General features: G+C 44.2%; 1 protein-coding gene across 1 annotated transcript in view; it reads right to left on the bottom strand.

Annotated features, from left to right (window-relative positions):
* Positions 1 to 13,615, bottom strand: part of TMEM59L (transmembrane protein 59 like) — a 56,462-nt gene that overhangs the window by 19,080 nt on the left and 23,767 nt on the right. Inside the window, exons 4-5 of the mRNA XM_058163176.1 lie at positions 13,195 to 13,292; positions 530 to 676 (exon numbers count right to left, since the gene is read on the bottom strand). Of these exons, the coding sequence (XP_058019159.1) occupies positions 530 to 676; positions 13,195 to 13,292 (245 nt within the window). The remainder of the gene's footprint in view (positions 1 to 529; positions 677 to 13,194; positions 13,293 to 13,615) is intronic.

A 13,615-nucleotide genomic window follows, 5' to 3' on the forward strand; every position in this document is an offset into this window, starting at 1 on the left:
TGCCTCCACCGGGAATGCTGGAACCTTCACTGCTGAGCAGCTGATTGGCGGTTGGATCGACCTCCCGGAATACTGCCGATCAGCTGTTCTAGATGGCGGGGATCATTCCTGCCGTTCACCACCATCTATCACTGCCGCTATTCATCACCGCAGCAGCGGTGGCGATAAACGGCGGCAATCCCCAACACCTAGAATAGCTGATCGGCGGTATTCCGGGAGGCTGATCAAACTGCCAATCAGCTGCTCAGCAGCGAAGGCTCCAGTGTTCCTCAGTGGCAGCGAATGGCGGCGGCAACCTCCCTCCCCCCCACAATATTCGCTCCATAAGACGCACAGACATTTCCACCCACTTTTTTGGGGTGTATGAAAGTGCGTCTTACAGACAGAAAAATACGGTACTGAGTATTGCAAATGCAGTACCGAATTCTAATCAATTAAAAAAAAAACCCTCCCATTAATTCCTTTCTGATCATATACTATTCCCTTCCTAAATCTCCCCATCCCCCCCCCCACTTTTGTCATTACTTACCTGAAACACAACTACTTTCCCATCATCTGCCTGCAGATAGAAGGTCCATGTGGAAGAAATAAAACTCTGAGCAGAGCTGACAATATCGTTGCAGAAACTGGAGACGAGGTCAAAGACGGAGAAGGAGGCTGGTTTCTCATCTTGGATCTATTAAGTTACAAAATGAAATTAGAGTGCTTGGACTGATTCCTTTCTTCTCACTCGGGCCCATGAAATTGAAAAGCGCCACTTAAACCAGGGGTCTCCAACCTTGGCAACTTTAAGACTTGTGGACTTCAACTCCCAGAGTCCCTCAGCCAGCTTTGCTGGCTGAGGAACTCTGGGAGTTGAAGTCCACAAGTCTTAAAGTTGCCAAGGTTGGAGACCCCTGACTTAAACGGCTGCCTTTGGTGAGAATAAACAGGATCAGGTCTGGAATACCTGGCCTCCGTAGTGGGAAAAGATAACTCAGCCTCTTAACTCTGACATGATGTTATACGCGTAGTTCTCTTAACTCTGACATATACGCGTAGTTCTCAATTTATAACAATTCGTTTAGTGACTGTTCAAAATTGCAACAAATTACGTTTGAAAAACCATTCATGACCATTCATCACATTTGTAACCATTGCAGCATCCCCATGGTCACATGATCAAAATCGAGACGCTTGGCACCTGACTCCTATTTATGTCCGTTGCAGTGCCATGGCGAGTAAGGTCATAAAAGGGGGCAAAACTCACTTAGGCAATTTAGAACTATGCCGCCTTCGGACTGACCTAAGCGTAGTACATAAACTTATTTGCTACAATGTCAATGACTACTTCAGCTTCAACCACAACAATATACATAAATTATGTACAGTAGATATAAATTTAAGGTAAACTGCTCCAAACTCAATTGCAGAAAATATGACTTCAGTAATAAGAGTGGTCAATGCCTGGAATGCACTACCTGACTCTGTGGTCTCTTCCCCAAACTCCCCAAACTTTAACCTTAGACTGTCTACTGTTGACCTCACCCCGTTCCTAAGAGGTCTGTAAGGGGCGTGCATAAGAGCACCTGCGTGCCTACTGTCCCTGTTCTAATGTCCCCTTTTATTCTTATCCATTTCATGTATTCATAATCATGTTTATGCTTATATCTGTTATCTAATACATGCTTGACAAAATAAATAAAAAATAAAATAAAAAGAGGTATCCCTTGACAATGATCCATTTCTCTTACCAGTTTTGGAGGGGGGAAAAGGAAGAGAAATAGCCTAATAAGGAATGTCATTTAAAAGCTCAAGGGCAAAGTCTGATAGCATCAAGCACATCTCTGAACAGATGAGTGGTGACAGAAGCCAAGCTGAGATGTCACGAAGCCATGACAGTGTGGGTAGTCCTCAACTTATGACTGCACTTGGGACCAGAATTTCCATTGCTAATCAGAGTGGTTGATAAGTGAGTCACGACCGATTTTACAACCATTTTTGCCACAGTTGTTAAGCAAATCACTGCGGTTGTTAACTGACTCAGGTGGTCATTAAATGAATCTGGTTTCCCTCATTGACTTTGCTTGTCGGAGGTCACTGGGAAGATTGGAAATGGCGATCACACGACCCTGAGACATTGTAAAATACATAGTGGTTGCCAAGTTCCTCAATTTTGTTCATGTGATAGAGTAGGGTAGGGTAGGGTAGGGTAGAGTAGGGTAGGGTAGAATAGAATAGAATAGAATAGAATAGAATAGAATAGAATAGAATAGAATAGAATAGAATAGAATAGAATAGAATAGAATGGACCTTGGAGGTCTTTTAGTCCACCCCCCTGCTCAGGCAGGAAACCCTGGCCTATACCATTTCAGACAGATTAGAGCAGTTGTTAATCACTTTTTTAGTGCTGTTGTAATTTCACAGCAATGAATTGCTACCCAAATGGTTTAAGTCGAGGACTTTCTGTACTCTTTCTGTGCAAAGCTCAGGAGATAATAGACATTTCCTGGAGAAAGTGAGCAGAGAACTTGTATTACCAATACAGAATAATTAGAACTGCAGAAAAAAACAATTGCTACCAACCTGCCTTCCATTGAGGACCTGTATTACTGCACGAGTCAAAAAGAGGGCTGTGAAAATATTTACAGAACCATCACATCCTGGACATAAACTGTTTCAACTCCTACCCTCAAAACAACGCTACAGAGCACTGCACACCAGAACAACTAGACACAAGAACAGTTTTTCCCCGAACGCCATCACTCTGCTAAACAAATAATTCCCTCAACACTGTCAAACTATTTACTGAATCTGCACTACTATTAATATTCTCATCGTTCCTATCACCCATCTCCTTTCACTTATGACTGTAACTTTGTTGCTTGTATCCTTACGATTTATACTAATATTGATTGTTACCTGATTGCTTATTTGTACCCTATGACTATCATTAAGTATTGTACCTTATGATTCTTGATGAACGTATCTTTTCTTTTATGTACACTGAGAGCATATGCACCAAGACAAATTCCTTGTGTGTCCAATCACACTTGGCCAACAAAAAATTCTATTCTATTCTATTCTATTCTATTCTATTCTATTCTATTCTATTCTATTCTATTCTATTCTACAGTGTTTTCTGGCCCGGATAACATTATTTTGTGTTGCCAGAATCACTGTTCACTGACTTAACCAGGATAGTGGCATAATGCATTCAAGAGAATTGTGTGAATGTGGTTAAAGCTCTCTATGTCTAATCCTAAAAGAGCAGGGTAAGGTAAAGGTAAAGGTTCCCCTTGCACATACGTGCTAGTTGTTCCCCACTCTAGGGGGGAGGGTGTGCTCATCTCCGTTTCAAAGCCGAAGAGCCAGCGCTGTCCGAAGATGTCTCCGTGGTCATGTGGCCGGCATGACTCAACCTCAAAGGCGCATGGAACGCTGTTACCTTCCCACCAAAGGTGGTCCCTATTTTTCTATTTGCATTTTTTACGTGCTTTCGAACTGCTAGTTTGGCAGAAGCTGGGACAAGTAATGGGAGCTCACCCCATTACGCGGCACTAGGGATTCGAACCGCTGAACTGCCAACCTTTTGACCAACAAGCTCAGCGTCTTAGCCACTGAGCTACCATGCCCCCTTTAAAGAGCAGGGACAAGCCCACAAATCATGGCTAATCAAGCCTCATCATCCTTGCCCCAATGATTCTGAACCATAATTCCTTCCTTCCCTCCTTTCTCCCTCCCTCCCTCCCTCCCTCCCTCAATCTCCTACCATATATTTCAATAGATGTAGTACTGGACTGAATATTTTTGTTTGAAACACAATTTTCCACCACTTCACTCTCTCCCCACTACATCAACCTTGGAGAATTTGACTTCTCTGCTTAAAAGGAAACCTTGGGCTCCTCCACCCCGATACCCTGGCCTGCCTGCCTTCATCTGCCTGCCTGCCTGCCTGCCTGCAATTTTGCCCTGATACCACACAGCTAGGAAGAAGGTTAAGCCAAAAAACCAGGTAGTCTGAACTGACAACCTCTATGTTTCATCTGCAAGGTTGCCACACCATGAGGGTGGCCTGCTTTGCAGTAGACCACCTTGCTCTTCAGGTAATTCTTCCCTCTCCTGATTTTCCTCTCCCAGGGGGGAAAGGCCGATGATAAACAACCATCATACTTTAAAGAGAGAAAGAAGCAGCTTTTAAAAAGTCACACACACTCCCCAACCACCATTTCATACATCGTTCCTTCAACAGAATTCTGCACCTGGGAAGCATAATGCTTTCTTCTCTACCAAAAAAAAAAAGAAAGAAAATCTTCCAAGTCGAGGCTGTAAAAATATAATTCCTTATGTCAAGATTTCCCCCATGTTTTTCTGCTAGGAATCTCTCTTGCTAGGATAGTTACTTCTCCTTTTAACGTAACATAACAACAGAGTTGGAAGGGACCTTGGAGATCTTCTAGTCCAACCCCCTGCCCAGGCAGGAAACCCTACATCACTTCAGACAAATGGTTATCCAACATCTTCTTAAAAATTTCCAGTGTTGGAGCATTCACAACTTCTGTAGGCAAGTTGTTCCACTTATTGATTGTTCTGTCAGGAAATTTGTCCTTAATTCTAAGTTGCTTTTCTCCTTGATTAGTTTCCACCCTTTGCTTCTTATTCTACCCTCAGGTGCTTTTATGGAGGAAGATTCTCTTACTGTAAGCTCACAATAAAATTTGAGCCAATACTCCTAGTTGGTGCTTCTTGTCAGGAATACCTCAAAAGGCTGGCATCAATCTTGCAAATCTGCAAGTACTTCTCTCCCCTTTACAATCCAAAAATTAGGGGAGGTCCCTTCTGAGAGGTTGGCCACAGGAATGGGTTCTACTTACCTTTGCTACTGGTTCGCATCACGTGCCCGCATACTCTTCTGCACATGCACAGATCACTTATGATGACGTTCGGGTCAGTGGGCGGAGCCTCCCGCCGGTTTTACTATGAACCGGGGGCAACCCACCGCTTGTTTGCCAGATCTTCATCCCTTCTGCAGACTGAACTGCCCTTAAAGGTAAAGGTAAAGGTTCCCCTTGCACATATGTGCTAATCGTTCCCGACTTTAGGGGGCGGTGCTCATCTCCATTTCAAATCTGAAGAGCCAGCGCTGTCCAAAGACGTCTCCGTGGTCATGTGGCCGGCATGACTCAACGCCAAAGGCACACGGAACGCTGTTACCTTCCTACCAAAGGTGGTCCCTATTTTTCTACTTGCATTTTTTACATGCTTTCGAACTGCTAGGTTGGCAGAAGCTGGCACAAGTAACGGGAGCTCACCCCGTTATGCGGCACTAGGGATTCGAACCGCTGAACTGCCGACCTTTCGATCAACAAGCTCAGCATCTTAGTCACTAAGCCACTTTATCCCAACTGCCCTTATCTGACCTTTATTCAGTCTGCAGCAAAGGTGGTATTCAGCCGGTTTGGATCGGTTCGCCTGAACCGGCAGCGGAAATCGCAGGTGGGCCCATCTGCCTGCCCCAGCTCTATGCCATACTCTTTAGGCACGTTTTTGAGGCTGGGGGCATGCGTGGAAGATGCGTGCACGAGTAAAGTGCATGTGCCAGAGGCTGGGCGTGCACAGGAAGTGAGCGTGGCAAACCAGTAGTAACATAATGTGAAATTCACTGCTGGTCTGCAGCTCCTGCTACTGCTACATGTCTCTCAAGGACATGCTCACGGACCCTTACAACAAATGATTAGAGGAGTGTCTTTGCAATATAACAATATAGATGAATCCTACGCAGGTCATCCACAGCTTACAATCAGTTGCTTAAATGGGTTCTACACCATTAAAATCCCTTTGCAGCGTCCCACAATCACACAGCTACATTTTACGATGGTTTTGGCAAAAAAATGGTACTGCTTCCAGGTTTTGGCAAAACCAATCTATGCCAAATTGTTGGGTTGGCTTAACAACCATGATGGTCATTTAATGACCACAGGAGTCACTTTGTGACTGCAGCATTTGCTTAACAAATGCCGCGGAACAGATCACAAAAATCCGGTCGGTTCTATGAGTGACCTGATTTACAATCATTACAATTTATGACCGTGATGGGTAGATTCCATGATAGTTGTAAGTTGAGGACTACCTGTATCAGTTGAAAAAGGAAAATGTGATGAACCCCTGAGAAGAATTTATGGGATCCTTAGGACCACATTTTAACAAACACTGGAGGAGATAATCTGCAAATTCCCCTCCCAGAAGTAACATATTTCTGAATAATAGTTGGGATTCTTAGGACAAAGATCACGGGTAGTCTGATAAAAATCCTCGTCAATTCTCTGCAAATCAGAAAGAGATCTAATTCAGATTCTACCTTACCCTGTCTTTTCCCTGGAATGGATCACAGATTGCACACATTATTATACAAAACACAACCCGAGACCCAAACAAGCTTGACAAAAGTGATGTTTTGAGTATTTATCTTCCCCTTTGTCCTTCCTTTCCTGGCAGCTTCGGGATAGCAATTATAATCCGAGAGATTCTAGCAGCCCATTTCCACCGAAGCAACAGGTGGAAAATGAGTCACAGGCAGGCCAAATTCTTCTAATACCAGCTAGTTATTTGTTCTTTTCCTGTCTGCAAGGCCTTTAGCTTCTGCTTGTGGGATTCCTGGAGGCCACGGCAGGAAAAAATAATAATAATGGTAGGTCGGGGCCTGTAGCTTTCCAGCAGGCCTTTCCAGACACTCTTCAACACCAGAGGTAAAAACCAGACAGGCAGGGAGGCGGGCAAGAAGACCGACAGACAGGCAGATCGTAGCTCTCCAATTCTGTCCCCCACGTGCCTTTTGGGATCAGCTTAATAAAAACGGCTGTTTCCTACCCAACCCAGCACACAGGGATAACAAATTCTGAAACCAGTCTTGACAGCTGCCGGCTTAGCAATGTGTATCCACCAGGCTGAGTAATTACAGTGTAAACAGAAAGATCTGCAGGGCCTACATCCAGATAACAAAACAGCCTTTAAAAAATATATTTTACTTGGTCTGAGTGAGATTATAATGACGCTTTTCATCCACTCAGTAACCGCTTTGGCAGATTACAATAAAGACAGTTTTTTAAAAACAACAACAACAACCCAACAATCAATTAATAAGCCAAACTAGAAAGTCCAACATCCAGAACTATAATGTCAGCAAATGAAGGAGGAGAAATATTGTTGCCAGAAAAGATATTAATGCAGTCACCAGGTGGCCTAGCTTAGGGAAAGCATTGTTGTGCGGGAGGCCCCACAGGGAAGGCCTTCTGCAGAGCACCTGGATGGGTGCTCAAAACCTGCACAACAAAAATAATGGCGTTGTGGCACACACATCCACCGCTCCATTCATGTTCAAAAGGGTTAGGGGAGCGGTGAGTTTCACATTATGCTACTACTGGTTCGCGCACCCAGTTCACACCTGCACCTGCGCTCCACACCTGCGCCCGGCCTGAGCTTTGCTCATGTGCGTGCCTTCCACGCATGCGCCTGGCCTCAACAAATGCCTAAACAGGATGGCATATAGCTGGGATGGAGGGGCACCCAAAATTTCCGCTACCGGTTTGGGTGAACCGGTCTGAACCAGCTGAATACCACCTCTGGGTTACGGCCTCTGTTCTGCGTGTGGAAGGCACCCAGTTTATTACTTTTTTTTTAATTTGCATTTATATCCCACCCTTCTCCGAAGACTCAGGGCGGCTTACACTATGTTAGCAATAGTCTTCATTCTATTTGTATATTTATACAAATATACAAATAAATAAATATTTATATTTATAAGTTATCTATACGATAAAATCGTTCAGCTTCGGGACGGATTGGATCAAAATTGGGTAGATCCAGGCGAGAGTTCCGAGACCCGTCTTGTTGAGGTGGTTTGGGATAATTTTGACCCTGTGACTCCCGAGGACATGGACAGGTTGCTGGGTAGGTTGAATGCCACCACATGTTTACTGGATCCGTGCCCCTCCTGGTTGGTGCTGGCCACGCAGGAGGTGACACGAGGCTGGCTCCGGGGGATTACAAATGCTTCTTTGCAGGAGGGGGTCTTTCCCGCTGCCTTGAAAGAGGCGGTGATGAGACCTCTCCTCAAGAAGCCTTCCCTGGACCCAGCTGTTTTAGGGAATTACCGTCCAGTCTCCAATCTTCGCTTCACGGCGAAAGTTGTAGAGAGTGCGGTGGCATGTCAGCTACCCCAGTACCTGGATGAAACTGTCTATCTAGACCCGTTCCAGTCTGGCTTTCGGCCCGGTTACAGTACAGAGACGGCTTTGGTCGCGTTGGTGGATGATCTCTGGAGGGCCAGGGACAAGGGTTATTCCTCTGCCCTGGTCCTATTAGACCTCTCAGCGGCTTTTGATACCATCAACCATGGTATCCTGCTGCACCGGCTGGAGGGGTTGGGAGTGGGAGGCACCGTTTATCGGTGGTTCTCCTCCTACCTCTCTGACCGGACGCAGACGGTGTTGACAGGAGGGCAGAGATCGACTCCGAGGTGCCTCATGTGTGGGGTGCCGCAGGGATCGATTCTCTCACCCCTCCTGTTCAACATCTATATGAAGCCACTGGGTGAGATCATCAGTGGTTTTGGGGTGAGATACCAACTGTACGCTGATGACACTCAGCTGTACTTTTCCACCCCAGGCCACCCCAGCGAAGCTGTTGAAGTGCTGTCCCGGTGTTTGGAAGCCGTACGGGTCTGGATGGGGAGGAACAGGCTCAAACTTAATCCCTCCAAGACGGAGTGGCTGTGGATGCTGGCTCCCCGGTACAGTCAGCTGCAGATGCGGCTGTCTGTTGGGGGTGAGTCGTTGGCCCCAATGGAGAAGGTGCGCAACTTGGGCGTGCTCCTGGATGGGCGGTTGTCTTTTGAAGAACACTTGACGACCGTCTCCAGGAGAGCTTTTTATCAGGTTCGCCTGATCCGCCAGTTGCGTCCCTTCCTGGACCGGGATGCCTTATGCACGGTCACTCATGCTCTCGTTACTTCTCGCTTGGACTATTGCAATGCTCTCTACATGGGGCTCCCCTTGAAAAGCACTCGGAGACTCCAGCTAGTCCAGAATGCGGCTGCGCGGGTTATTGAGGGAGCGGGTCGGAGCTCCCATGTAACACCGATCCTGCGCAGACTGCACTGGCTACCTGCTGTCTTCCGGGTGCGCTTCAAGGTATTGGTTACCACCTTCAAAGCACTCCATGGCTTAGGACCGGGTTACTTACGGGACCGTCTACTGCTGTCTTCTATCTCCCAGCGACCAGTGCGTTCCCATAGAGAGGGACTCCTTAGGGTGCCGTCAGCCAAACAATGTCGACTGGCGGCCCCCAGGGGGAGGGCCTTCTCTGTGGGGGCTCCTACCCTGTGGAACGAGCTTCCCCCTGTACTCCGACAATTGCCTGACCTTAGGACCTTTCGCCACGAACTTAAAACCTATTTATTTCGTATGGCTGGACTGGCTTGATTTTAAAATTTTAATTTAATTTAATTGGGTTTTAAATTTCTGTAATTGTATTTTAAATTTTTTCGACAAATTGAATAAGTTTTTTAAGGGCTGTTTTTAATATTGTATCTGTCTGTGTTTGTATTTTATTTGGTTGTTCACCGCCCTGAGTCCTTTGGGAGAAGGGCGGTATACAAATTAAAATATTATTATTATTATTATACTTATACTTATATTTATTTATTTATTTTTCATTTTAGATCAAACCCCCCCCCCATATTTTTATAAATAACTCAAGGCAGTGAACATGTCTAATATTCCTCCCTCATCCCATTTTCTCCACAATAATAACCCTGAGATGGGTTGGGCTGAGAGAAAGAGCCTGGTCAAAAGTCATCTAGCCGGCTTTCATGCCTAAGGCAGAACTAGAACTCATTGTCTCCTCTTGACTGGCCCAAAGTTATCCAGCTGGCTTTTATGCCTAAGGCAGAACTAGAACTCAGCCTCCCTGCTTCTAGCCTGGTGGAGGGATTTTTTTTAATATGTGAAGCAGGGGTGAAATGCTCCGGGTTCGTGATGGTGGCGGGTGGTTCAGAGAACCGGTAGCAAAAATCCCTGCCCCCACCCATGCCCAGCTGAGCCGCGCAATCATCAGAGTTTTTTTTTTAGTTTTAAAAGCATTTTTCTTCAGCCAAAAAAATGCTTTTAAAAGTAAAAAAAAAAGCCTCTGATGATCGCGCGGCTCACCTGGGATCGTCAGAGCCTTTTAAAAGCATTTTTTCTACAACCCCTTTGGCCGAAGAGATTGTTAAAAAAATGCTTTTAAAAAGCTCTGGCAATCCCAGCTGAGTTGCCTGATCGCCAGAGCCTTTTAAAAAGCATTTTTAACAACCTCTTCGGCCGAAGAGGTTGTAGAAAAAATGCTTTTAAAAGTAAAAAAAAACAAAAAACTTGGCCACATCCACCCAGTCACATTATCCCACCACCACCAAGCTATGCCCACAGAACCGGTAATTCCAAATTTTTTATTTCACCACTGATGTGAAGTATTTCTGAAAAATGTAGCTAAATAAAATATTTAACAGAAATTCCTTCTTTCCCAAAAAGCATGTAATGCCCGTTTTTAAATGGTGCCATAGAATATAGGTAGTTCTCGACTTACAACCATTTGTTTAGTGACAGTTCAAAATTACAACAGTACTGAAAAAAGTGACTTATGGCCATTTTTCACACATCCATTGCAGCATCTCTGTGATCACATGATCAAAATTTGAACGTTGGGCAACTGGCTCATATTTATGACGGTTGCAGTGTCCTGAGGTCATGTGATCATCTTTTGCAGCCTCTTGACAAGCAAAGTTAATGGGGGAGCCAGATTCACTTAACAACCGTGTTACTAACTTAACACCTGCAGCGGTTCACTTAACAACTGTGGCAAGAAAAGGTTGTACAACAGGGCAAAACTCACTTAACAACTGTCCTGCTCAGTAACGGAAATTTTGGTCATAAGTTGAGCACTGTCTGTATTGTAAAATGGTAAAAGAAGCATATTCTTAGGGTTTGGAGTGATCCTAAGCCTAAAATACAGTATGTACATTTAATGTATTCAGTTGTCTGTTTCCTTTAATATATTTAACTCAGTTAGCAATTATTATTATTATTATTATTATTATTATTATTATTATTATTATTATTATTATTATTATTATTATTACTCAGGGCGGTGTACAGCCAAGGTAAAACAGACGGTACAATATACAATTAAAATACAGATTAAAAAACTTATTATATAGTTGGCCTAAAAACTTTAAAATATATAAAACTAAAAAAACCCTTAAAATTAATAATAGAAAATTTAAAACCAATAAAATTTAAGCCAGCCCCGCGCGAATAAATAGATGTTTTCAATTCGCGGCGGAAGGTCCGAAGGTCAGGTATTTGGCGTAAACCCGGGGGAAGTTCGTTCCAGAGGGTGGGAGCCCCCCCTCTATCACCCGCGCAGCTGCATTCTGGACCAACTGAAGCCTCCGGGTGCACCCCAAGGGGAGCCCCATGTAGAGAGCATTACAATAATCCTGATTGCTTTATACACAATTCACACTATCTGGGACAAAAATAACCATTTGGGAAATAGATCCCGCTGATGTTTGGAAGATATACCTGCTGTCCTATAAGCCCTGAACCAGATTACTAGCAAAACTTCCTTAGGCCAATAGCCTTTCCCATTGGCCAGCAAACCAAGCTTGGCTTGCCCACAGCAGCCAATCAGCACTTGGGAGGTATCTTCTATAAGCTTGGCAGCAAGTTCAGTCCTAGAGGGGTTTCCTTGGGGCCACTCTTTTTCTTCAGCTTGTTTTCTCAGAAGACTATAGATTTGAAAGAGGTGAATTGGTCCTCCTACCGCACCAGTGATTATATAAAGTTAGTTTCAACCCCATCAATTTATATTGAATTAAATGTAACCCTCCAGGGATTGTTTGACAGGGCTATTTAGTATTTTTGCAACACGTGAACTCCCCACTGACTCAGTTACGATGCTGCAAGAATAGGAGCCATGTATAGATCAAAACCATAAAATTAATTGACCAAGGTATAAGTAGTCCAGAAAAGCACACTCAGGAGTTCTAGCTCTTTCTTTCTAGCTCTTTTTCTAAGCTTGCATTCACAGAATTTTTTAAGTCTATTTCTAGTAGTAACTGTGAGAGGGGCCTTGGAGTGTGCTACAGCTGCAAAAAAGCCAACACAGTTCTAGGCTGCATAAACAGAGGGATGGAATCAAGATCACGTGAAGTGTTAATACAACTTTATAATGCCATGGTAAGGCCACACTTGGAATACTGCATCCAGTTTTGGTCACCATGGTGTAAAAAAGATGTGGAGACTCTCGAAAGAGTGAAGAGAAGAGCAACAAAGGGGACTGGAGGCTAACACATATAAGGAACAGTTGCTGGAGTTGAGTATGTCTAGTTTAATGAAAAGAAGGACTAGGTGTGACATGATAGCAGTGTTCCAATATCTGAGGGGCTGCCACAAAGAAGAGGGAGTCAAGCTATTCTCCAAAGCACCTGAAGGCAGGACAAGAAGCAACGGGTGGAAACTAATCAAGGAGAGAAGCAACCAGGAACTAAGGAGAAATTTCCTGACAGTTAGACAAATTAATTAGTGGAACAACTTGTCTTCAGAAGTTGTGAATTCTCCAACGTGGAAGTTTTTAAGAAGAGGCTGGACAATCATTTGTTTGACATGGTATAGAGTTTCCTGCCTGAGCAGGGGGTTGGACTAGAAGACCTCCAAGGTCCCTTCCAACTCTGTTTATTCTATTCTATTCTAATCCAGTTCAGCTGATACGTCTGGTAACATTTTTTTATTCCGATGGAGGAAGCAAGTTTTTAAAAAAGAAATTCCAACCCCTTGGTGCTGTTCAGGGTTGTGACTAGAAGACCTCTAAGGCCCCTTCCAACTCTGTTATTCTATTCTATTCTGTTCTCTTCTCTTCCATTTCAGTAAAGTGTGTTATGGCGAGATGGCCACCCAGAGAGGAAGCTTTGTGACAAAGACCCACCCTGCTCATGTGCGGAGTACACTTCCTTCATCAGCAACAAAACCCTACCTAACCCTCCATCAAAACCTCAGTCAAAAAAAGGAGTTTCTAAGATAGTTAAAGCTTTGTCATTAGATGATGACATAACATTTAATAATAATCTCTTTCTCTCTCTCTGATCATCTTCTACATTCGGGGTTTAAAAACCAGAGTTACCATGTTTTCTCCTCTGTTTTCCATTTCTGGCAGCTGCGTCTTGCATCCGGTCGTACAGCCAAACTGCTCTTCCGCACCGATATAGGCTTCCATGCAGGCTGCGGTATTCAAGAGAGAGAGGGGGAGAAAAGGAAGAATTCAGCACAAATGGACAAGGTTCGGAAATTGATTCCGTTTCTTTCTGAAATCTCAAATCTAGTTCAAAAATGCCAACCGAATGCAAAATTGCAGCTCCAGGATTAGCCATGATTCCTTTCCTCAGCCTAGTGCCCTACAAAGTGTTGGATTTCAATTCTTGGAAAACCCCTATTTTTTCATCCGGCAATCTATGTTACATATTTATGGAATTATTTGTGAGATTTATATCCTGCTTTTACTCCAGGACCTTAAGATTGTTTGCATGGAGATCTTTCTTCATTTT

The sequence above is a fragment of the Ahaetulla prasina genome, chromosome 1 (assembly GCF_028640845.1).
Source record: "Ahaetulla prasina isolate Xishuangbanna chromosome 1, ASM2864084v1, whole genome shotgun sequence".
Lineage (NCBI taxonomy): Eukaryota > Metazoa > Chordata > Lepidosauria > Squamata > Colubridae > Ahaetulla > Ahaetulla prasina.